The 25,158-nt window shown below is 45.3% G+C and overlaps 1 protein-coding gene across 1 annotated transcript in view; it reads left to right on the forward strand.

The window, feature by feature from the left end:
• LOC120805057 (phosphatidylinositol 3-kinase regulatory subunit alpha-like) overlaps positions 1–24,834 on the forward strand; it is a 31,130-nt gene extending 6,296 nt beyond the window's left edge. The window contains exons 3-17 of the mRNA XM_040154897.1: positions 549–678; positions 3,932–4,024; positions 4,872–4,943; positions 5,834–5,950; positions 6,067–6,265; positions 7,679–7,761; positions 13,933–14,038; positions 14,535–14,633; positions 16,495–16,675; positions 16,798–16,923; positions 18,267–18,409; positions 19,775–19,951; positions 20,038–20,112; positions 21,258–21,428; positions 21,960–24,834. Of these exons, the coding sequence (XP_040010831.1) occupies positions 549–678; positions 3,932–4,024; positions 4,872–4,943; positions 5,834–5,950; positions 6,067–6,265; positions 7,679–7,761; positions 13,933–14,038; positions 14,535–14,633; positions 16,495–16,675; positions 16,798–16,923; positions 18,267–18,409; positions 19,775–19,951; positions 20,038–20,112; positions 21,258–21,428; positions 21,960–22,149 (1,962 nt within the window). The 3' untranslated portion in view covers positions 22,150–24,834. The remainder of the gene's footprint in view (positions 1–548; positions 679–3,931; positions 4,025–4,871; positions 4,944–5,833; positions 5,951–6,066; positions 6,266–7,678; positions 7,762–13,932; positions 14,039–14,534; positions 14,634–16,494; positions 16,676–16,797; positions 16,924–18,266; positions 18,410–19,774; positions 19,952–20,037; positions 20,113–21,257; positions 21,429–21,959) is intronic.
• Positions 24,835–25,158: the final 324 nt, after the last annotated feature.

Genomic DNA, 25,158 nt, shown 5'->3' on the forward strand with positions numbered 1-25,158 from the left:
TGTTTTGGTAATTGATCATTTTAGTCATTTTCTAAACAAAGATTCCAAACATTTGTCGCTTAAAGATTCTCAGGTTGCTTTTCTTTGTCTTATCTGAGTGTAAACTGAATATTTTTGGAATATTTTTCGACCGATGGTCAGATGAAACGATATGAATACATCATCTTGGGCTTTGGCAAATTATAGGCGACTTCTTTCACTATTTTCTCACATCTTAATAGAGAAAACAATTAATCGAGAATATAATTGGCAGATTAATTGGAAATAATAATGAAAATAATGCAGTCCTAACATAACCACATAACATGAATGAATGTTTTTGGTAACGATCCCTTTTAAATATGGTTCTTGAGGTAAAGGTGTGTTTAGGATCGTTTTACAATTGGGGGGGTGGTGAATGTGTCAGCGCCCTCTGGTGGACAAACTCTGCAGTGGTTAATGTAACGTAATTTTCATGATAACGGAGCGTCAGTAACACGCATCATCGCACGGTTTTTGTTAGATGTAGACATCTCCGTGTCTCTAACTCGTCCCTCTCTGGCCATCAGGAAAAAGGCGACTTCCCGGGGACGTACGTGGAGTTTGTCGGCAGAAAGAGGATGTCCCCGCCCACACCGAAGCCCCGCCCACCCAGACCGCCATCTGCGGCGTCGGCGAGGACCGACTCCGAGTCAGACGGTGAGTGAAGCTCGATTTAGACTTCTGTATTATTAAACCTCGGAGTGGACGTTTTTATCGAATAAATTCTTTCCAAATTTTTGATTTTTTTTTTGTTTGTGTGAAAAATGTGATTCCTCTGTTGCCGCTCAAACAACACCAGCTGGGAAACCTGACAAAAAACATGATATAAATGTCAGTAAATTCATGTTCTTAATAAATAATTGTCCGCCTAAGAGAAGAGTAAGTGATTCTGGAGAGAGACTGTTGATATATGAACGTAACAGCGAAACAAATACAGCCTCCACCACGATACAGAGCAAGCGACGAGACGGCAAACTGTTGCTTCAGTTGCTGCTGTGAATCTAACGTGCAGAGAGGACGAGACGGTTTCCCAGAGCCAGCACGCCAGCTGCAGACGGCGATACTCGCAGCTCTCCTGCTACCATAGCAAACTAGAAAGAAAGCCGAATGTCCGTGGGCAAGTAGTTTAACATTACCGGACACACAAATGTGACACAGGTACCTGCTTGCTCACTAGCCAGCTGGGATTAGGCACCACACACCACGGCAAGCGGCCCAAAACAGCACTGACCTTTTGGCTCTGTGAAACATTGCGAAACCAGTGTTGCCCACCTGTCGAGCAGAAACGGAGCAACCGCCGCATCCGTCTTCGGGACTCTCTGCTGGAAAGCCTCGTCGATGTCAACGCGGCTCTTGGCGCCTCGCCTGATCGGAGCACTTCCTTTTCAGGTTTTCTTCTCCTCTTTGGCTGTTCCTCGGCCATCTCTCCCTCTTGACGGTGCGATCATGAGAGTATAGCCGGCCATCACGCTGCAGCCGGTAGACGTTCTTACCGTGCACTCTGTGGTATTCAAAACTCTGCAGGAACCCTTTCAGCTCGATATTTCACCAATGTGAATCCACTGGAGTAGAAAATTGTCATCTAAAATTAGTTTATGGAAAATTTTTTACACAGAAATAATGTTTTAATGTTGCGGCTAATAAAACTACCCGCGGTGTGAAAAAAGAATGCATTCAAAAATTCCCAGTACTAATGTGACCTTTTCCTGATGTTCAGCGCTGCGGTGAAGTGACACAGATGTCTGACCTCAGCAGTCTGCTGAAGCCGAGTGTGTAGATATCTTATGAAAGCCTCCTTTGTTGTTCCCAGAATATAAGAACAGGTCCAGGGGTGGCGTTTATAGCCATGATGGCGGTGTGGCTCTAGGGGTTGGCAATGTCCGTCCGTCAGATGCTCGGCTGAAATGTCTCCACAGTTATTGGATGGACTGTGGTGAAATGTGGTTCAGACATTCATGGTATCCAGGGCAGGAATCCTCCTGACCCTGGTGATCCTCTGACTTTAAATCCAGCGCCATCATCGGGTCGACGCCTCAATGTGTCAAATAATTTGGTTTACGTGAAACTACCGACATTCCCATCAGCCTCAGCTGGGCTTTGTGCTTACTGCTAAATACTGTGAATCATTGTCGCTTGTAATTTTGTCCATATATGCGTGCTTGTGCTCTGTAGAAACTCGAAACAGTTTTATCAGCCTGAAACTGGCTCAGTGTGACTCACACACTTCAATTTCCTTCAGCTGCTTCCTCGCCAGGAGCTATATGCACAATAACTCTCTCTCACACACACACACAGCTCTGTTCTGCTGCTACCAGGTTTACCAGAGAACACAGGAAGTGTGTGCTTCTGATTTTACTGTTCAGTGTGTGTGTGTGTGTGTGTGTGTTGATGCTATCTGCTGTTGGTGTGTGTGCTACGGTGAAAACTGGCAAGCAGCAGAAACCTGGCTGTTGATGTTACCTTTCTGTTGCACTAAGCCGCAGAGCCACCTCTGCTTCCTGCTGCTTTCACCCTTTCATATTAAAAGATCCTCAGGCATTTGAGTCCCTGGGGTACGGAGCTGTGAAGCTGCTGGTTCCTGAAGTTGTTGTGTCCGCTGTAAATTCCCACTTCTAACTCATATTTTACTCATTTTCTTAACTTTAGTCAACAGCCCTTTACAATGATATGATGGCAGTTTAACGTGTTGGTCTCGTGGCACTTTTCTGTAAAGGTCACGTATGCACCCTGACCTTCAGACCTGAAACTTATGTTTCACTTTCGAAGTGACAATTGATTCTAAATAAACCAGGGAAAGTCGTGCGATAGCCAGTTTTAAGTTTTCTTTTATTTTAGGAGATTCTACACAGATCAAATCAGTCCGTTTCCCTCCTGCAGTGAGACTGGAGCCGAAGAGGTTAAATGAACTGTCTCAGTATCAATGTAATAATCACACCCGCGCACTCTCCCTTTTCAATCTTCATTCCAGTTGCGTGGATGAATGAATGATGAGTCCCAAGCAGACGTCCTTCGATGCTTGTGCACCGTCAGACGTTATAAAACGAGCAGCAGAAGTCGCTCCCTGATAATAAGTTTTAAAAGACAAGATTGATGTGGAAATTTATGTATGGATTCACCGCGAAAAGTGAGACAAACTCCCCTGTCACTCGCCATTAATTAAGGCTTCAGTGACAAAATAAGTTTTAAAATCCATTAGTGATGCAGCCTGAGAGAGAACAGAAAACACTGTCATGACTTTCTCAACTCACTGCTGTTCGGTGTGTCTCTCTCTCTCTGTTCCAAATGTCAACGATCATTGTGTCTGTCTCTGTAAATGTGCTGCCACGTCTGAAGCCACGAGGAACCTCAACGTCAAAGACTCTTCTGTCTGTACGACAGAAAGCCGCCACTTTAACAGATAGATGAAGTGGGCAATGTTACGTAATCCATGTGTGGAAAACGGCTACAGAAACCCGTGGCTCTCCTGGATACCCTAACCAGACGATTTGTCTCAGTTTATTTCAACTTGAGTGTGCCCCCCCCCGTCAGATCTGTGGAGAGCTGCTGTTGCTATGTAGAAGAAGCCAGTCAGAGACGTTTAATCTGACCATGAACTGATGTAAACTGCTGAATGCTTTATCAGGTTTCTGCAAAGTTTGATCTTTAGCTTTAACAACAGAGAGCGAAGTTCCGTGATGGATGTTTGTTTAGTGAAATGCACCTTGTGAGTTTGTTGACTTCTCTCCTTCAGCTTCTATGTCCACAGGCTTCTTCTACCTTAAATCAAGATCCAGATATTTTCTAACCCCGTTGTTCCTCTTTTGTACTGATGATTCAGCCAGAAGAGTTTCATTCATCTTCTGTCCATGTTGAGCTACAGAAACCGTTTTGTTGAACAGTTTGTTTCTTGTGTGTGTTTTTTTTTCTTCAGGCTTCATGTTGCCAGACCTGCCAGAGCAGTTTGGACCCCCAGACACAGCCCCTGCCCTCCTCAGCAGACTGATGGAGGCCATAGAGACTAAAGGTACCAAGCTCACGCATTTAAACATAAATGAACAGTGCATACAGGACAACACGCGAGTTTCTGCGGGTGCTTCTACTGATGTGGGGAGCAGCAGTGAAGGCGAATCTGATGAGCAAACATGGCCTAAACGTGGGATCCCTCAACCCTTAAATCCCTACAGAGCAGCTGAGTGGCACAATTTGTTGAATAAAAGAAAAAGTGAACCCTTTTCGTTTAAAATTCATTCCAAAGCTTGGGCATTGTTTTGAATGATAACCAGCCTTACCTCAGTGTCCATCGCTGTCTTCACATTAACCCGTTTCCACCTGCTGTAAACACGCATCCTGTGTCATGTAATCTCATCTAGATAAGGAAAAACGCATGTTAATGCAAAGATGAGATCTAACAGACCACATGTGATCAGATCTCAGCAGGTGTAAATGAAATGACGTCCGTGCAGCTTGGACAGATTCTTAACCAAAAAAAAAAAATCCCCACGCAGTACGATGCAAAGAAATGATCAGTAGAGCTCATAAAGTAGCAGTGCGTCCCTGAACCGGGACAAGTCCTCCAGCTTCGCCTGCCTTATTTTCATTTTGAGATTCAGTTGCGCTGTGGGCAGAACGTACATAACAATAACACTTATTAATACCTGGTGTGAAGGCAAACGCCTGTGATCAGATGTCAATACCCAGATAATGTTTCCAGATATAGGTCACAGGTTAATACCCGGTGGAGGTGGGTTCTACAATTCAGACACCCGATACCTTCAGCAGAATATGGCTTCTGTTTGGTTCGGCCACCGTTAACCTCTAATTCCATTGGCTCATGTGTTGTGGCGCTGATCATCCGGTCTGTGTTGCTGCAGGTCTGGACAGTCCGAGTGTGTATCGCAGCGTGAGTGGAGGAGGTCTGGACACCCGGCAGCTGGCCGACACCGGTGAGGAGTCATTTTCTACCCTCAGACATTTTGAGTCAATTTCATTTGTAAACCAGTAATCGCAAGATCGACTGTAGCCAAGCAGAAGTTGTTTTGTGGGTGTTAGATGTTAATCACACGTTGCAACTGAAAGTTCATTCTTGATCGTGGAGACTGTAGCTGGCAACAAAACAGTCCAACCACAAGGTCCCATTTTAAAGCCAACGTGGACGAGAAGAAGTCATTTAAGTTCTCAGAACAATGGTTATTTGAACATACAGTTCCATAACAACTGGGCAAACGCCGTCCTCTGAGGAAGATCATGTGATACAATTAAACACATCAGAATAGCTGCGAACTGGATCATGTCCTGTTTTTCCAAGAAGTCTTGCTCATTATGATAACAGCGAACCCCATTCACACACAGAGACTCGTAGACTGGAGAAGTGACAGGATGTCAGCAGCACTGTAATGTGATTCTCAGCATAAATGTCAAGACTCAAAATCCTAGCGGCGTGATGTCGGAGATTAAAGACGGAGTTTCAGCTTTTAGAAAATGTCCCCTGACCTGCCGGAGTCGCAACCAATCGGCTTGTTTTGATTCCCACAGGCGACAGAAGCGGAGCTGTGTTCTACTCCGATCAACCACGTAAAACAACTTCAGACAAAATGGAGGAAAATCTGATCATTACAGACATGGGCCTCCAAACACATTTTTAATAATAATGAGTTACTTTGAGACTTGTCCGAAAACGACTACTCAGTTGTAGACGAGTAATTAGATTACATCCCGAAAGCTCGTTAGAGGCAGGAGACGGCCAACTTCAACTTAATCTTCAAGTTAAATGATCATCTTGAAGGCAGCTGTGATTTGATCCTTGTCCCTTAAAGAGAGATGTGTTTATTTTCAGACTTGGAGCAGCTGGAGGTGTCGTCCCTGTGTGACGGGGTGGTCCGGTTCCTGCTTGACCTCCCTGGTCCCGTCCTGCCCTCCTCGCTGCAGGCTGACATGATCCAAGCGGTGCAAGGTCAGCAGAAAACCAGACCCCACTTGTCTTGTCCTGACGATTCTTAAATGAATTTTGTTCTTTGTGGTCGAGTCTGTGTTTTGTTCAAAGTTTTGCCCCACTGCTTCCTTCTGCAGAGGTCCGAGACCCAGAAGACTGCGCCCAGGTGCTGCGAGGTGTGGCAAGCTCGCCAGCCTGCCCGGCCCAGTACGGCCTGACCCTGCTCAGCGTGGTCCGACACCTCGCCCGACTCTGTTTGCATGGCTCCAGAAACCAGCTGAGCCCCCGAAACCTGGCTGAGAGCTTCAGTCCACTGCTGTTCAGACAGACTGCAGGGTCAGTAATAAACACACACACACACACACACACACACACACACACACACACAGCTTACAGTAGTAGCAGTTGTTGTGCAGCCCAAAATAAGAGAATTAACAGCGTTTGAATATTTGACAAAAGTTCATTTCGCTTTTTTAATTTTTTTCTTGGCTGAATTATTAGCCACTGTACAGATTGTGAACTCTCTGTGGTTTCATGAATTTGGCCAGAAACGAAATAGGTGAATTTTCAGCAGCATTTCAGAGAAATTGCGACACAGTTTGTTCACTTTTCGTGTTCACACTGACAGCGGGATTACAATTACTGAGTTTTATTTTAGAAGGAAAAGCTTTATTTAAAAAATCCTGAATTAATTATACAAGAGGTGAGCAGAAAGCTTGACATTGCACAAAACATACAAATTCCAGCAGGTGAACATAAGGTAAAAAAAGCAAAAACATTTTTAAATAAAGTTTAAAAGGCACAAACACAAAGTAAATAATTATAGAAAATCAGTATAAATAGAATAAAACCAATCTCCAGTTAATTCTGTTTATCTAGGCAGTAATAGCAGCTTCTGTGTTTCTTCATGTGGTTTAAAGTGAGGAAGAGACATTTGATTTCAGAAAGAAAAGGCAGCAAACTAGGCCGGGACCTACGCTTGTGAATGTAAAATATCGCCATCAAAACATAAAACTTGACAACAAGAATTAAACTCTTGTCTTAGAGTAAAAGTGCACTGATGAAACTAAGTATGGGTGGATGCATTCTGAAACAGTGGTGGGCTGTGCACACATCCAGCTAGATGAAAGAGTATTTGGTGAGTTGTTTTTTTCCCCTTAAATTTAGCTTCTTGAAAAACGGTGTACGAGTATCAGGTTAGAGCTGGTTAGGTTTTTGGCAGCAAGGCCCAAGAGTAATATCTGCCTGGGAGGACAAAGTAATAAACATTTTTCACATGACTTTTTTGGTCACTTTGCGTCTCAATTGGTGGCCAACAGCATACAAGGGAAACAAGGGGAAAGAGGGAGAAGAGGGCATCATGGTTCATGGTCGGTGTATTAACCAGTACATTTTTTAAATATTGCATTTGGCACATTTGCAATAAATAAATAAAAATTATAAATAATTCAACAGTTGATTAACAGTAAATGTTACATCCTGAGTCACAGGATATTGTGAATAACATGAATCATGAGAACAGGAACTCTTTGTTTTACTGAAGGCAGCTGCACCAAAAAATTACCTTTGAGTTGTTACGTGTAGGTTTTTTCTACGGTGACTGTTTTTACTCCCGTGATTTTTGAGTCTTCCTGAGATGCTCAAAACAAAATTCCTTTACAGAAACTAAACCTGAAGAATCTCAACATCTTTCTCTGTGTATATGTGTGATGTTGATGAATCTTACAGTGACTCTGTGTGTCTGTGCAGGTCTGAGTCAAGTTTGGATCCTCTGGTTCAGGTCCTGGAGGTTCTGATAACCAGCGAGCTCAACATGAACCAGGCTGCACCAGGTAACACTAACACACACGCATGCGCACACACACACACACACACACACACACACACACACACACACACACACACACACACACACGCCTGGCTCCATGTTTGGCTGGAGAAAACTTTAACCTGCATTTACAGACAATGGGAAACAATAAAACCTTTTATTCATCTGGTCATCTGTTATTCCAGCTGTTAATCCAGCTGTTAATCCAGTTGACCACAGTGAGTAAAAAAACGGCTCAGTAGTGAGTAAAAAGAAAAGAGCTCAAAGCATGTTAATAAGAAAAATCAAAGATGTAAAAATACCCGAGTCTTTGTATAGGATAGCTGATTACAGCGATCTGTAATAGGGCTGTTTTCTGGGTGAACTCTGGTTCCCTCGGTCAGATGTCACTTGATTTCGAGCTACTTTGGCCCCAAACTCCTCGATGGTCGTTTTAAGTTCCTCTAACAGCAGTGAAGCAGCGTCACACTGGATCTGTGTCACCGTCACACGTCGCAGCTGTTGCTCAATCATATGGATTAAGAGTCATATGCTTGTCACGTCTTTCCTCGAGATGAGATTGGGGAGGGACATAGGAAAAAATCCAAAAATTGCAGAATAATCTAGAAATCTTTTAATCTAATCCATTTTTTTGATGAATTGTTTAATGCTTGTAATAATGTCCCACTGACCAGGGTAATGTCTTTAGATGTCTTCTTTTGTCTATCCTACGGTCTAAAACCCATTTTGGACAGTGACACAATTTTCATAACTTTGCGTCTGTGCACCACCACAGTGGATATGAAACAAAGCCATCGAGACGTGATTGAAGTGGAGACTTTCAGCTTTAATTCAACAGGTTTAACAAAAATGTCACATTAACCGTTTAGGAATTAAAGGCCTTTTATACATAGTCTCTCATTTTCAGAGGCTCAAAAGTAACTGGACAAACCAACATAATTATAGATATAAGGATTATTTTTAATACTTGGATGAAAATCCTCTGTAGTCAATGACTGGCTGAAGTCTGAACACATGGATGTCACCAGATGCTGAGTTTCCTCCCTTGATTTGCTTTGTCAGGCCTTTTACTGCAGCTGCCTTCTGTTGTAGAAATATGTGGTTCCTTCTGCCCTAAGTATTTGTCTTCAGGAAGTGAAACGCAGCAACTGGGTTGAGGTCAGGTGACTCGCTTGGCCATTGAAGAATATTCCATTTCTTTGCCTGGAGAAGCTCTTGTGTTGCTTTCGCATTATGTTTTGGGGCATTATCCATCTGATCAGAATTCATCCTGCTGCTTCTATCAGCAGTCACATCATCAATAAACACTAGTGACCCAGTTCCACTGGCAGCCATACATGCCCAGGCCATAACACTGGCTCCGCCATGTTTGACAGATGATGTGGAGGCTTTGGATCATGAGCCGTCCCTTTCCTTCTCCACACTCTTCTCTTCCCATCATTCTGGTACAAGTTCATCTTGGTTTCCTCTGTCCGAAGAATCCTGTTCCAGAGCTGAGCAGGGATGTGTTTTTTTTTTTTTTTTAGATGTTTTCTTTGTGACCAAAATTAGAGGAAGGAGCTGAAGAGTGAGCAGAGAAACAGGATGGCAGTGCTTCCATCCACAGGGCAGGAGGGGTCACTGAATGTTTGAGTATGAAAATGATGTGAGTCATGTGCTGTGGCCTTGGCAGTCACCAGATCTCGACCCAGCTGAACACCTGAGCGAGATTTTGGACCGACGTGTTACACTGCGCTCTCCACCACCACCATCAAAACACCAGATGAGGGAGTGTCTTTTCTAAGAATGGTGTCCGTCCCCCCAGTAGAGTCCAGAGACTTGGAGAATCAATGCCAAGGCCGATTGAAGCCGTTCTGGCGATACCCGATGTCCCACCAGTAGTGTTTTATGCTGCAGTATTTTACATGTTGTTATGAACTGTAGTGAGCTAGTTTTAACATCATTGGACTAGTATTTTACATGCTCTGGCTAAAACTGTAGTCTTGAGACTGCTGTGACATAAAATTGAACTTCACTGGAGACCAGGCAGACTTTTATCTGAACACACAAAGTAAAGCGGCCTTTCTTCCTTTTGTCAACATTGTCAAGGTCACGATCATTTTTTTGAGTAAACTTTATCGGAAAGTGTCACTGGGCAAAGATGACCAGAGGTTCAGTGTTTACGTTCAGTGAGAGCTCCACACTGTGGCCGGTTGGGTGAGCCATACAGTGTTCAGGTTCTAGCCGTGCAGAAAGGCGATTCAGGGTCGGTCAATGTGTCGGTCGGTCGGTCAGTGTGTCGGTCGCTCGGTCGGTCGGTGTGTCGCTCGGTCGGTCGGTGTGTCGGTCGGTCGGTCGGTGTGTCGGTCGGTCTGTCGGTCGGTGTATCGGTCTGTCGGTCGGTGTGTCGGTCGGTGTATCGGTCGGTCGGTCGGTGGGTCGGTCGGTCGGTGGGTCGGTCGGTCGGTGTGTCGGTCGGTCGGTGTGTCGGTCGGTCGGTGTGTCGGTCGGTCGGTCGGTGTATCGGTCGGTGGTCGGTCGGTCGGTGTATCGGTCGGTCGGTCAGGCGGGCGGTCGGTCGGTGTGTCGGTAGGTCGGTCGGGCGGGCGGTCGGTCGGTGTGTCGGTAGGTCGGTCGGTGTCGGTCGGTGTGTCGGTAGGTCGGTCGGTCGGTGTGTCGGTCGGTCGGTGTGTCGGTCGGTCGGTCGGTGTGTCGGTCGGTCGGTGTGTCGGTCGGTCGGTCGGTCGGTGTGTCGGTCGGTGTATCGGTCGGTCGGTCGGTGTCGGTCGGTCGGTGTATCGGTCGGTCGGTGTATCGGTAGGTCGGTCGGGCGTATCGGTCGGTCGGTGTGTCGGTAGGTCGGTCGGGCGGGCGGTCGGTCGGTGTGTCGGTCGGTCGGTCGGTCGGTCGGTCGGTGTGTCGGTCGGTCGGTCGGTCGGGCGGTCGGTCGGTCGGTGTGTCGGTAGGTCGGTCGGTCGGTCGGGTCGGTCGGTCGGTGTCGGTCGGTCGGTCGGTGTATCGGTCGGTCGGTCGGTCGGTGTATCGGTCGGTCGGTGTATCGGTCGGTCGGTCGGTCGGTCGGTGTATCGGTCGGTCGGTCGGTCGGTGGGTGTATCGGTCGGTCGGTCGGTGTCGGTCGGTCGGTGTGTCGGTCGGTCGGTCGGTGTATCGGTCGGTCGGTCGGTGTATCGGTGTATCGGTCGGTCGGTGTATCGGTCGGTCGGTCGGTGTATCGGTCGGTGGGTGTGTCGGTCGGTCGGTCGGTGTATCGGTCGGTGGGTCGGTCGGTGTGTCGGTCGGTCGGTGTATCGGTCGGTCGGTGTCGGTCGGTCGGTCGGTGTATCGGTCGGTGTCGGTCGGTGGGTGTATCGGTCGGTGGGTGTATCGGTCGGTGGGTCGGTCGGTCGGTGTCGGTCGGTCGGTGGGTCGGTCGGTGGGTCGGTCGGTCGGTCGGTGGGTCGGTCGGTGTCGGTCGGTCGGTCGGTGGGTCGGTCGGTCAGTGTATCGGTCGGTCAGTCAGTGTATCAGTCAGTAAGTGGGTCGGTCGGTCGGTGTATCGGTCGGTCAGTCAGTGTATCAGTCAGTAAGGGTATTGGTCAGTCGGTCGGTCAGACTGAGCGGCAGCTGAAACGATGACATCATCCATCCACAGAGTGAAAGATGCAGCAGAGAAGAGAGGAGGGGAGGGGGGTGTTGCCTCGGTGATATCACTGCCATCGCAGGATTGGCTGGGGGCTACGATGATGTCACACATCTCCAAGCTGCTCTCCTGAGCTTTGAACTGAGGCTGAGAGAGAGGTAGGCAGACGGAGAGAAAGTTGCGTCGTTTTAAATGTCTAACAGCTGAAGACGACTGCTCGTATCGAGATCAATGCAAGGAGGCTGCTTTCAGGCTCTTAGTTTCTCTGTATATGAGTCTCAGCAAAGGTGAAAAAGGCAAAAGATCTACCTGAAGGTGCAGAGAGGACATCCTGCCGATTTCAGTCATCGGTGCAGTCGAGTGTGCCTTAGAAATTAGGGGAATAGCCAAAAAGAGATTTAAAAATAGGGCTCAGTGAGGAAAATGTAGCCTGGACCTGTTTCCTTCGAGATGACGTCAGTTTTTCAGGGCAGGATAGGAGCGCTCAGCTGAAGGCAGGAGGATCATGAGATCCAGAAAAGAGGGATCCGCGTTTCATTTCACCTCTGAAGCGCTGCGGAGGCGGGTGACAGTTTAGAGCCCGAGATGGAGCGAGAGGAGGGAGGCAGGGCCGAGTCCGAGCCGGTGAGAGGAGGACGAGACAAGATCCTCTGCTACATTAACATGCAGAGTCCAGGTAGGAGCTCAGACCTGAACCTGTAGCTGTTAGAGGGGACCGGCACCTGGAGGCAGTCCGCACAGTCTGTTAAGATAGCCGTTGAAAAGGGTCCTGCTAATTGTCCTGAGCCATTTTGTAAAACGGTGTTTTAGACAAATGATTTGAATTCTGTCGTGGGGTTCTGCATTGAAGATATTTTCTAAGATCTAAAGTGACGTGGAAATCATTGAAATCATTGTATCTTGATCCGGAGTTTTGCTTCTACAGATTTAACCGTAAACGTCTGTGCGAACCTACGCAGGTAACGATGTTATAGGTAAAAGTCGGTCGCAGAGAAGCCGACACACACGCACATCCCAAATCTCGGCGACGTAGTGCGATGGAGCATGTTAAGCAAATGTTCTTTCAGAGTTTGGTCTGATTTTTAGGGCTGCAACCAACCATCATTTTCATTATCGATTAATCTGCGCATTAATTTGATGACGAATTGTTTTGTCTTTAAAATCTCAGAAAATAGTGAGATGTGCCCAAGATATGATGTGTTCTAATTGCTTCTTTTATTTGACCATCAGTCCAAACCCCCAAAACACTCAGTTTAATATCAGATATGAAAAAGACTCATCACACATGAGAAGCTCTAACCACGAAATGTTGGGAATTTTTGAATGAAAAATTAGTAAAACGATTAATCAAATAGAAAAAAGTTGCTGATTAATTTGCTGTTGATCGAATGATCAGTTACCAGGCTCACCCCTGCAGCGTCAGCGTGGTTACGTTTCAGCATCGTTCTGCTACAAGGGGATCTTCTAGCATCGGTGCGTATCTTGTCGTTGTCCCGTCCGGTTATGTTGATAAATCCAAATTTTGTTCACATTTGTTTGAGAATGTAGTGGTTTGTTTTGTTTTTTTGTTTTTTTTGTTTTTTTAACCGTCACTTGGGTGAAATCGTTTTTCCTTCTATACCTTGTGGTTTGATAAATGTGATACTGCTTCCTAGTGGACGCGTTCATTATAACATGAGTTCAAAACGAGGACACGTGAACGTGTGTGAACACTCATTCCAATAAGGAGTTTAGGAATCTGGTACTAAAAAGACTTGAAACCCGGAACCCCTGGTTGGTCCAACTCAGGCTGTTGAAGCCTCGCGTTAACTTCAGCTCGACGTTGACAGAACGACTAAATCGCTCTCATATGTTATTATTATATCAAGCCTGTATGTTTCACGTTAACACATTGTTATCACATCCACATTTTTGATAAGGGTCCCTTTAAATTTGGCTCTAAAGAGATGATGCCCCGACGTGGACTGAGTGGGACTGTTAACAGGAAATATACCAGTAAACTGTCAAAGTAAGGGTCACACATATTGATAACGGGCCTATGCATTAAAAAAAATCAGCACTATAATAAAGTGTAGTTTATTTGATAGTCATTGAATAAAGTAACTGGTGGTTTGGACAAGCCAGGTATTAATAACATGAAGGGAAATTTTGTTCTGAGCAGGAAATGTAACTGTTCAAAATCCACCTGTCCGTTTCTAAATGACCTCAGACACGCTTTAACATTTCTCTACTAACATTTACTGTGACTTTTTGGTGACATATACACTGATTCTGATGATCAGTGAGAAATTCTGCCCATAATACTGGTCCATGTATCAGTGCGTCCACTTTCTCTGAATAATTTCTTTCTTGTTAAAACAGACTTCCACTTTGATTTCAGAGAATTTTCAGTGGGTTCAGCAACTGACAATGATGAAGGAAACAAAGTAGGATTTTTTTTTTCCTGATCGTTTTAATTTTCCCCTCTCTCCCTCTCCCTCGCTCTCCCTCTCTTTTTCTCTCTCCCTCTCTCTCTCTCTCCCTCTCTCTCCCTCTCTCTCTCTCTCTCTTTTTCAGCTTTACCTCCTAAACCAGTGAAGTCGTCGACTCCAGCGCCTTCCTGTAGTTTTAACAACAGTATCGCTCTGCAGGACGCCGAGTGGTACTGGGGAGACATTTCCAGGTAACACACACACACACACACACACACACACACAGATAGACATCCAGGCTACAGTTGAACTAAGACTGAAAAATATGGAAAACTAAACTCAAGCATGTCATCAAATGTCGGGCAGGGTTGATAGATTTAAGGATTAATACCCTTTTTTTTTTTTTTTTTTACAAAAAATGTGTGATTAATTTATAATCTAGGCATCCGGTTTGGGTTAATTCACTTTGAACAGTTTTGCATCTTCTGCATCCTGTAGACTCACCGCGAACATGCTGGCACACAGTATTTATGTACTTTTAGACATTTGTTTGTATCGGGACAAGTGGGTAAAACTAATGCTACGTACCAAAGCATTTGTAGCCTAAGCTAGTTTGTAATGCCCGCCTCTGGACTCTGTGAGGCCTCCGCTCCTGCACAAGGGCCGCAGAGGATAAGACAGGAGAACCCCGTCGTATCAGAGCTGTCGGTGATGTGTTTTATATGCTGGTTGACGCGTGTTTTACAGAGAGGAGGTGAATGAGAAGCTGAGAGACACAGCTGACGGTACATTCCTGGTCCGAGACGCCTCCACTAAGATGCACGGAGATTACACCCTGACTCTGAGGTGAACTGTTCGACACTGTGGCCTCACTCACTTCAACACAGGCTTTTCTTAATGTTTTGACACACACAACCAGGTCTTGAGGTCCCAGAAAACCGTGGCAGTGTTTAGTGTTAGCAGGGTCTTCCCTCGGTCCCTGGAGGATTAAGCGCTGTGATGGCTCAACATTCAGTCTTCAGTCTTTCTGAGCTCATCATCTGTGACTGACGTAGTTCCTGGCAGTTTGACAGATTTTCTCCCTGGTTCATCGCCGGACTGGCCATCAGGACTACCAGGACAGATCCCAGTGGGCCGGCGCTGTGGACTGGCTTTCGCTCGTCATGAATTTATTTCTTCGGTGGCAGCAGAACATGTTACACCAGAACACGTGATTGTCTGGTCCTGAAATATGAGACAACCCCCACTTTTTTCTCTTAGGACCAGTATGAAGTCTCCTTTCTCTCCAGAGCGGTAGTGAACTCTGAGCACAGTTGTCCTTATAAAGGTGGGGAAACTCACTAGTGTGAGGTTTCATGAGCATAGAGGGAGCCTCATATTCATCACACAGAAATTACAGTATATATCGTAATCCTTTTTTAAATTCCATTACAAAATAAATAGAGCAAGTCAGGTTCCCCTACGTGGATTTTACTGACCTCAGCATCTGAGACACTTTTAAGAAACCTGCTCCCTCTGTCGTTCATTGTTTCAGCAAGACTTAAAATGTCTGGGAATTGTTTCTGACTTCAAGGCCTTGAGTGGTCTTTGATTGCTAATTATTAATATTTTACGTCTTAAATTCTGTTTTTGAAATTTTAAACGTTTTATTTTTTTCCCTCAGTCAAAATCAACTTCCAGTGTAATGATGTAGGGATTTAATAATTGATACTGCTCTAATTTTATATTTTAGTTGTATCTAAAAAACCTTATTCTAAATTGAACCTTGCAGGCAGCCTGGTAATTGGTAAACATTTAACCGTAAATAGCTTTTGTATATTAACAGACACACACGTGCTCTGAAGCCAGCACCAGTGCTTTGACAACCAAACCAGGGCTGCGACGATTATTTTTCGCATAGATTAATTTGATTTTTTTGTAATATTTTCCCACAGGTAACGGTGGCATCTTCAGAGGATTTGTTCTGTACGACCAACAGTTCAACACCTGAAGTGATTTAGTTTACTGTGAGATTATCACACAGAAAATATTCGCATTTGAGAAGCAAATGTTTGTTATTGTTGCTTGAAAAATAACTGACACGACGAATCCGTTTTTAAAATAGTTGCTGGTTCATTTTCTGTTGAATCAAACTATAATTTTGAGTTTGTTTCATCTGAGCTCTGCAGGTTTTTCTTTTCCAAATCAGTAAATTATAGATTGTTATATCCTGCTCCTCATTGTACATTTAGCCCCAGAATTTCAACGGATACTTAATTAAAATGTGGTTTTTCAAACTTGGTGGCTGTGTATAAACAGCAGTGGTAAAAACATATTTTAGTACTCGTTACCAGAATTTTATTTTGATTTTCCCAATCAGCTCGACAGCAGAGAGCAGATAATTTGCTGGTAGTCACAGCAGAGTGTCCTATACAGCAATAAATAATGTTGAGTAGAACGGTTGATGCCTGCAAGTCAAGGTGTTCTCAAGAAAAACCACCGTAATAATGTTTAGTATTTAAATAAAACAAAAAAGTATCTCCAGATACCTGTAGTACTGCTACAAGCGCTGTCCTAATCTACGGTACAGCACAAAGATCTGTCCTCGTCCCTCCTAGACAAATGGTCACATGCCACACATCAGTTTGGATAGGATTAACATTACCCCAAAATGTGATATCACACACTGGTTCGGCTTAATCAACAACCGCTCCGTGCCCCCCTGCAGGAAAGGAGGCAACAACAAACTGATCAAGATTTTCCATCGGGAGGGGAAGTACGGCTTCTCTGACCCTTTAACCTTCAGCTCAGTGGTGGAGCTGATCAACCATTACCGCCACGAGTCCCTGGCCCAGTACAACCCCAAACTGGACGTCAAGCTGCTCTACCCAGTCTCCAAACACCAACAGGTCTGTTACGCCGCCTGACGGTCAGCTGGTTTCCGAGTAGAGCGAGTCAGGGATTGGTGACTGGTGGTTTGTCAGTCGCTGAGTTGTCTGATTGGACGTGTTTTGTTGTTGTCGTTGTTCAGGACCAGGTGGTGAAGGAGGACAGTATAGAAGCTGTGGGGAAGAAGCTCCACGAGTATCACCTGCAGTACCAGGAGAAGAACCGAGAGTACGACAGACTGTATGAAGAGTACACCAGAACATCGCAGGTACCCCTCCGTACACCACACTACTGTACGCTGCAGCGGCGCCCGGAGTGGGTGCATCAGGTGTGGCCGCGGGTGCCACCAGATTTTTTTTACTGGACAGTTTTCAATAATGTATGACCACTTGAAAAAAGAAAAGATATTTACACCGAGTTAGTTTTTATATTCAGTTTTCAAACCTGTCAACACATTAGAAACACGCTATAACATCTACAGCCCTGTTACATGTGCCACTACAGTCCAGATCTGTACAGTCCAGTACAATGCTGTCGTGATGAGCTCCCAACGTCAGATCAACAAAACTTAAGACTTTTGTTGATGTTGTGACTGTTTGGCTGTAAACTGCCTCGTCAGCATAAAAACTTCCCTTAGAGAAGCTGATACACAACAGACCACACGAAGAATTCACCGAAGATTTATCAAGTCCAACTGAGACCCTGGAACTGTCCCCCAGGGAGAGCGTCCACTGGGACTGCGTGTCTGTTGGTTGAAGAAAAGGACTGTGCATCAAACCTCCATACTTTTTGAGTACGAACCGAAACGTGTCCATGGTGCCACATGTCAAACCGTCAAGTAATGAACGACTGGTTTGATTTAGAATCGTCCTCTGATTAGATCGTTCCTGATTTAAATCCTAATTTTACCAGTTGAAGACTGTATTTTATTTTATTTTACTTTAAGGTTTGTAAGGCTGAACAGTCGTCTCTTGATAAGTTTGGCTTCTTTTTTTTTCTTCTTTTTTATGAAAAAAGGGGTTTTGTCAATAAGCATGTATATCTATAAATTAAGTTATTGATGAGAATATCCACTTGGTATTGGTACCGACGCGAAAGCATCCTAGTGGCACTAGTAGTTCTGGTTAGAGAGAGTTCCAGTTGTTCTCGCTAACATTGTTTTAGCAACAGACAAACGACACAAGCTGTAGCCTCCTCCCCTCACTCTTGGCAGGTCACAGCAGCATGCTGGGAAATGTATCTTTCTCTGACCCATCTATTTTCACCTTCTTTCTCTCCCCCGCCTCCAAATCATCCTGTTTGTATCCCGCCCTCTCTTGGTTTTCTTTCCTGTCCCGGCATTTCTCCTCTCTGCCATCTCTCTCCGATCCCTCCATCTTTCTCCGCCTCCTGTCCTCTCTTTGCTGTTCTCTCCCCCTTTCTCCTCCTTTTCTTTTTTTACTGTTTATTCCTCTTCTAATTGCCTCAACTCTTTTATGTACAATCTTTCTTTGTCTTCCTCCCCCCTCTTGTCATCTTTCTCCTTCCACCTCTCCGTTTTGTTCTCCACCACCACCTCCTCTTGCGCCTTACATCCTTCCCCTTCCCCTCCTCCCCCTCTTCGTCCCTCAGGAGATCCAGATGAAGAGGACGGCCATCGAGGCGTTCAACGAGACCATAAAGATCTTCGAGGAGCAGTGTCAGACTCAGGAGCGCTTCAGTAAAGAGTACATCGAGAAGTTTCGTCGAGAGGGCAACGACAAGGAGATCCAGAGGTAGGCCGTCACCATGGCAACTGACAGAGACCTTTTAAAACACAAACCAACACACACACACGAAGGGGGCCTGGTTGCCGTGGCAACAGAGGAGACCACCTGCTGGGAAATTTAGCCTGAAGCTGGAAGGAGGTTTGTGTCGTCCAGTCAGAGGAATCTGCAGGGCTCCCTGTAAGTCCTGGGCTGCACTGGGGTCTAGTTGTCTAGTGGTCCAGACTCTGGCTTGATTAAATAATCTGTCTAAATTTAACTCTTTTCAGTTGAAGAAAAAAACTGTGGTGAGGAGTGAGGCAGCTGGCGGATTTAAAAAAAATCATTATTTAATGGTCACTACGTCGCGTAACAAAATCAGCATGAATCCAAGTTCATGACAACAGCTCTGCTGTGTATTCAGCTACGCTGGCGGTCACAGAGAGAGTTCGGAGGAGACTAAAGGTCGTCTTCTTGACTCGAGCAGCTACGGCATCGTTTAGTCTCACTTTTCCCCACACACACTGAAACACAGAGCTGCACTTTAACGTTTACACACTCTGGAGGCTGTTTTGGAAAAAACTCAGTTTGGGGGAAAAAGTAGAGAATATTAGTCTGGACGGGGGCTGAAATGGAGAGAAAACGACGCTGACAAATTTAACCTGCTTAACGTGGACGTAGTCTGAGTTTGAAGAGGCCTCCGTTCGAAGGGAGGGTGAATGACAGTAACATACTAACGCCCGTCTGCAGATGGATGAAGGATATGTTAGATTTCCTCAAAACTTCATATCAAACTGCCACTAATCTCAAACCATCTGAAAATGATGGTGGGAGCAGTTTAAAAAAAAAGAAAACATTTCTCCCTTGTTTAGACAAAACAATGCAGTTGTGAACCTTCTTAATTGAAAGTTTGAGATTTGTTTAAACTCGTGGCTTTTCGATTAAACCCCTGGTTTTTGGCTCCAAACGTCGCCGAGGCCTCTGAGGAAACAGCAGCAGGGGCTTTGCCACCGTCAAACAAACTTCTGTTCAAGTGTGTGTCTGTGGTTGACTTCATGTTCAGACTCACTCAAAAACAAGTGTCCTGGTTGAGCTGTTCTTCAGTAGATCAGTAGCTGTAAGGCAGGACTGACACTGAGCGCTGCCTCTCGTTCAGCTGGTGGGCGGATTATTTTGATCCAGACTAGTTCAGCACTGGAAAGAAGAAAATTAGTTTGCTTAACACAACCAGCAACTGCAAAACCACCTGAACACACATACAAAATGTAAAAAAAAAAAATGTAAAGGGCTGTTTTCAAATGCTCAAGTAAATTCTTACATTTGCAGTGTTCACAAAAGAAATCTCCTTTTTCAGACTTCAGATAATGAGACTTTAATTTTTCTGTCTCTCCAAAGGATCATGGAGAACTACGACAAGCTGAAGTCTCGGATCAGTGAGATCGTGGACAGTAAGCGTCACCTGGAGGTGGATCTGAAGAAGCAGGCCGCCGACTACAGAGAGATCGACAAGAAGATGAACAGCATCAAACCAGACCTGATCCAGCTCCGCAAGACCAGGGACCAGTACCTCATGTACGTCGCACTCAGACGGGCACACAGATCCAGTCGAAACTGTCCGGCTCAGCGCTTTGTGCTAACGACTGCTGTGTGTTTCTCAGGTGGCTGACCCAGAAGGGGGTTCGTCAGAGGAAACTGAACGAGTGGCTCGGTCTGAAAAACGAAACCACAGAGGAGTAAGTCTGAACATCAAGAACGACGCCGTGGTAGACGGTGATACCACTAACGCCACTAACCCCACTTTGAGTTCGATAGAAAATTCAAAGTGTTACTACTTTGTGTTTTATCTGCACGCATGTATTTCTATTTGAATATTGTGTGAGAGGTTTGTCAGTGTAACTTCATCCAGGAGAAACATACTGGTGGTTTTTACGAAGTTTCAGTTTTACTTATGCCGTAACCTCTCGTGTGCTTCAATGTTGTTTTGTCTGCTTCTTGTATGTCCTGACGCTTTTGATGCACGGCGTCACATCAACCTGCCCAAGCACCGAAAATGGACCTCGGGGCTAAATCTGCCATTAAGTAATGTGTTGTGCCTGATAAATGAATCCAACAACTAAAGTAACGTGACCGTCGTGACCCTGACTGCCGTGGTTTTCAGAGGTCACAGTCACTCAGCAAGACTGAGGAAGACCATGAGATGTGGCTGAAAGCTTTGGAAAAGGCTAGCTAGTGGACCATGAGTGAAGATATTTTTCATTTAAAAAAAAAAAAAATGTAAAAATTAAAGACTTAACGGCTGGACTCATTTACTATTGCTGACATTTAATAGACTAAATAATTTGCAGGCCTGCCATGGAGATATCGCAGCGTTCTTGCCTTTCATAGCAGTTTTATTTTAGCCACAAGGGGGCGCTATTCAGCTCGTATAGCAGACAGGTGAAGAGTTCGGAGCAGACTCAGTGGGACACAAACATCCTGCACTTAAAGTAATCAGCAGTCAACTCTCCTAAACTTTTAACAACCAACCCGCTTTTCTTTTTGCCAGGGTTTTAAGCGTATTTTATTTTCATGCTTTTGCAGGTTCACACTTGTCTGCACGTGTGTGTGTGTGTGTGTGTGTGTGTGTGTTAAAGTTAGAAAATATAAGTATAGTGCAAACAGAAAAAGTTGTTTAATAAAATTCGAGGAAAACATGGTATGAAGTAATTAAACTGTGTTTCAGCTTTCAATAGTTGAGGCACCAGTGTTCTACTGACGTTTAAGGTTCTATTTCTTCCGCATTAGTAATAAATTGAAAATGAGAGACTATTACGTCCCTACCCTGTGTGTCTGTGTGATCCCCTGCTAACAGTGTCCTCTGTGTGCCTCCCCCCCTCAGCGAGTACAGCATGGTGGAGGATGAGGAGGACCTTCCCCACCACGACGAGCGTCTGTGGCGCCTGGGAAACATCAACCGCAGTCAGGCCGAGTCTCTGCTCCGAGGGAAGCGAGACGGCACCTTCCTGGTCCGAGACAGCAGCAAACCGGGCTGCTACGCCTGCTCCGTGGTGTAAGTCTCGCCTCTTCACCCGTCAGTCTCTCCGCCCGTTTAGACGTTTGCCTGCTCGGCGGGCTTTGCTTGTGGCTCCGTTGTGTTCTATCCCATTCACTCAGCGAGTCTTTCTTCAATCCAGTTTTTCTGAACTCAGGAGCTCATGAAAACTTTGTTTACTGCTGCAAGAATTCTTTTTCGAACAGAACTTGAGTACGGCAGCTCGGAGGAAAAGCGTCAAGGACTTAAAATCACACATTTATTTAGTCGGTGTTTCTCCCAGTTAGATGTGAGGTGTCACTGGGTCAGTGTTTGAAGTCAGTGGACATGTTACTCTCTCATCAGTGGCAACAGTAGTGAACAAACTTAAACATGGCAGCTGCAGGAACCGCCCCGAGGTTTAAGAGAATCGGCCTTTTCTCCTCCATTTTATGTCTCTTCAGTAGTTTGGAGTTTTTCAAGCCACTGCAGACACCTGTGTCTTTGCGCTCTCAGTCCGTCTGTATAATCCCACTCTCACTTCTCTCTCCGTTTCTTTCTCCCTCTCAGGGTGGACGGAGAGGTGAAACACTGCGTCATCAACAAGACGAGCACCGGTTACGGTTTTGCGGAGCCCTACAACCTGTACGGATCTCTGAAGGAGCTGGTGCTGCACTACCAGCACACCTCGCTGGTGCAACACAACGACTCGCTCAACGTCACGCTGGCCTTCCCCGTCTACAGCCAGCAGAGACGGTGACCCACCCGGTCCCTCCCGACTTACACTGTCACGGTAGACCAGCAGCAAGACCTCGATTACACACCTGACCCCCAGAACAGGAGCCGGTCAGTCCGACACGTCTCACCAAACGAGCGAGAAGGAAGTCAACACCTCCCACTTGTCTCTCTTCACAGACCAGTGCCTGACCACACCATACATCTCACTCTGAACACGTTACGCTTAAAGCTCTGTGTGAAAACTCGGCTCCATAACGACACCGTGGACAGAAGTTGTTGTTGTTGAACTTGTAAAGACCGTAAACCAGCCGTCCTGGTGCTGCACATCACAGTGAAACAAGAAACGCGCGTTCTGTTTAGCACAATGAAGATGACGAAGCTCCGTGTCCAGTTTAATGCTTTGTTACATCCTATAGGAGCTGACTAAACAACTAAGAGTTTACTGTGAAAGCTTTAACTCCCTGTGAGGATGGTGGGGGGAAAAACTAACAGCCCCACCTGACTCTAAAAATACAGTAAAAAAAAAAACAAAAAAAACAAACCTCTCAGTTCATAGAAAGTAAAAATGTTGCTCAGTTGTCCAGGTGATCGGGTGCCGAAGATCAGCCTCAGTCAGTGAGGAGAAAGGTCCGATCATCAGAGTCCGAGACAGCGCTTCAGGTCGGGGTCGCACGAGAACAAAACCGAACCAAAAAAATGTCCCTGTGCGTCCTGCACTGTCTAAAAAACCAAAACATTCGCTCTTAGGTTGAAAGTGCTGCTGAGAGCCAGGTATTACGTGACAACACTCAGCTCCCGCACAATTAGAGCACTTAAGGTGAATAAATTGGATAGTTGTGTTTCAGTACAGAGACATGTGTGAGGCACTCCAATACCAAATGATAACCAGCCCGTATACAGTGTATTGAGAGACATCAAAAATCAGTTACCCAAAGGAACAGAAGCACAGGGGGAAGATGGAAACGTATTGTTAATCTGCCTTACAGGCACAATGACAGGACTAAGGAACATTTAAAGATGATAAAAACAAAGCCTGATCAGGAATCATGTCAGTGAATATTTGTTCCTGGATGAGACGCCTGACGAAGATCTCTGGACCGAAACGTAACTGTTCAGAAAACGTACCTTTAGTGTTGATGGTGAGCAGGAGACGACTCGTCCTCTATTCTCCTGCTCACCCGTCTGTATACAGGTGAGCAAAGATCACGCTTCCTGTGCGACTCGGCGTCGTTTGAATTTCTTTTAGTACGACAGCAGGTATGACGAGTTTGAGTAACGATACCGCAGCTGTTCTTGATTTGATTCCTCATAAATCTTGTCAAATGTAAGGACTAAAACTGGAAAATTTGGATTAAAATCAGGAACTGTCTGGTCAAAGACAGGATAGTGAAAATGACCCGACGTTTGTTTTCAACTTTCAGTAGCTTAGCTTTGATTCTCGGTGCCACACACAGTCAGAAGCAGAAAAGCATTGAGAGTTGATCTGTTTTTGAAAGCACTTGAAAAGCGTTTTCTGTTTTCTGTCTTTGTTTCATTACTGTCAAGTGAAGCTCTGTTGATTAGGTTCAGTCAGTCAGATGATGTAACTCGTGGACCAGTCCTGACAGCAGCTCGATCTCTGATCAGTTTACATGAAGAAGGGTAACAAAACACTAAATCCACTTTGCCGACTTAATCTGTCCTGGTCCCATTTTACACTGGTCACTGCAACCAAAGTTTTTTTTTTTCCTCTTTCCGGAGAAAATTCAGTAACATTGAACGGCATTTTTCAAACTGTGTGAAGGAGGCTTCTTCAAGCCAAAACAGGGTGTGACGTTGATCTTTACTGTCTTTTAGTTTTCCCCTGAAGGTCTCTGGGGCTCCAGGCCCGTTCAGAAGTGAGTCCCATGTGATCATGACCTTCCACGGTAACTTTCCGGTTTACTGTCTGTGGAGAAACAAGGTACTGAACCGTCTCGTCAGAGCTGGTCTGGACTGAACTGCAGCGGGAGGAGCAGAGCTGACCCGAGGTCTGGTTTAAAATGACAGACTCGTCCTTTAATCATAGCACTGAACTGCTGGTCCAGCACGCTTCAGCAGAACAGGGCCCCAACTGGACTGGTCTCTGAAACTGCTTCTGTGGGCTGCTGATGATGATGATGATGATGATGATGATGATGATGATGATGATGTCAGATATACAATATGGTGGACAATCTAGAGAGAGACTTCTTGCAAACACTGTGAGTGACTGAACGAGGTTTAACATTTTAACATGAGGGCGAATCCATGGATCCGCATTTCATATCGGGAGGGGAAAAAACCTGCATCCCGCCTTCATTCCCAGCCCCCCCCCCCCTTCCAAAAAAAAAAAAAAAAAAAAATCCCATCAGTGTTTTCCAGTTCCCCGTCTCTTCAGGTTTCGTTTGGATGTTTGAGTCGTACTTTTTACGCCGCCCGAGCGGGTTGTTTAATTTTTGCAGGGTGAACGGATGATTCCTTTATTCTCTCATTTCATTAAACGTCTCTCAGCCCAAGTCCTGGTCCTGGACACTCAAAGATCCGCGGGTGCTGGATCAAAACTGAGAGTCTTTTAAAAGATTCAGGAACGACGAGAACTGGATCTCATTTTGGCTTTTGTATCCACACACTTGTGGGATTAAGATTCATGGACTTGTGGACAATATGACGCTCAACCGATGTAAAACGATAAAAATCTGACTCACGACGTTTGTCTTTATGGATTCTTTTTTCCTTTTCGTGCATTAAGACACACGACTTGTCTAAAGAGACACCAGGTACAGATCTGTACTCGTGGTAGCCACCTGGTAATGCCCCCACCTCCGAAGCTTTTTCCACACTTCAGTCGGTTTCAGAATCAGCACATACTACAAAATGTTTGGAAAAAATCTGTGACATTAGACAAGAGGAAGTGGTGAGAAGTCAGTTGTTGAGGAAATCTGATCAATAAAACAGTTGGTCTGATTATCTGAAGGCCTTTATACTGAAATCATGAAACATTTTGTCTCTGTTTTGTTCAAATCATCCACAG

This window comes from Xiphias gladius, chromosome 19 (genome assembly GCF_016859285.1).
Source record: "Xiphias gladius isolate SHS-SW01 ecotype Sanya breed wild chromosome 19, ASM1685928v1, whole genome shotgun sequence".
NCBI lineage: Eukaryota > Metazoa > Chordata > Actinopteri > Istiophoriformes > Xiphiidae > Xiphias > Xiphias gladius.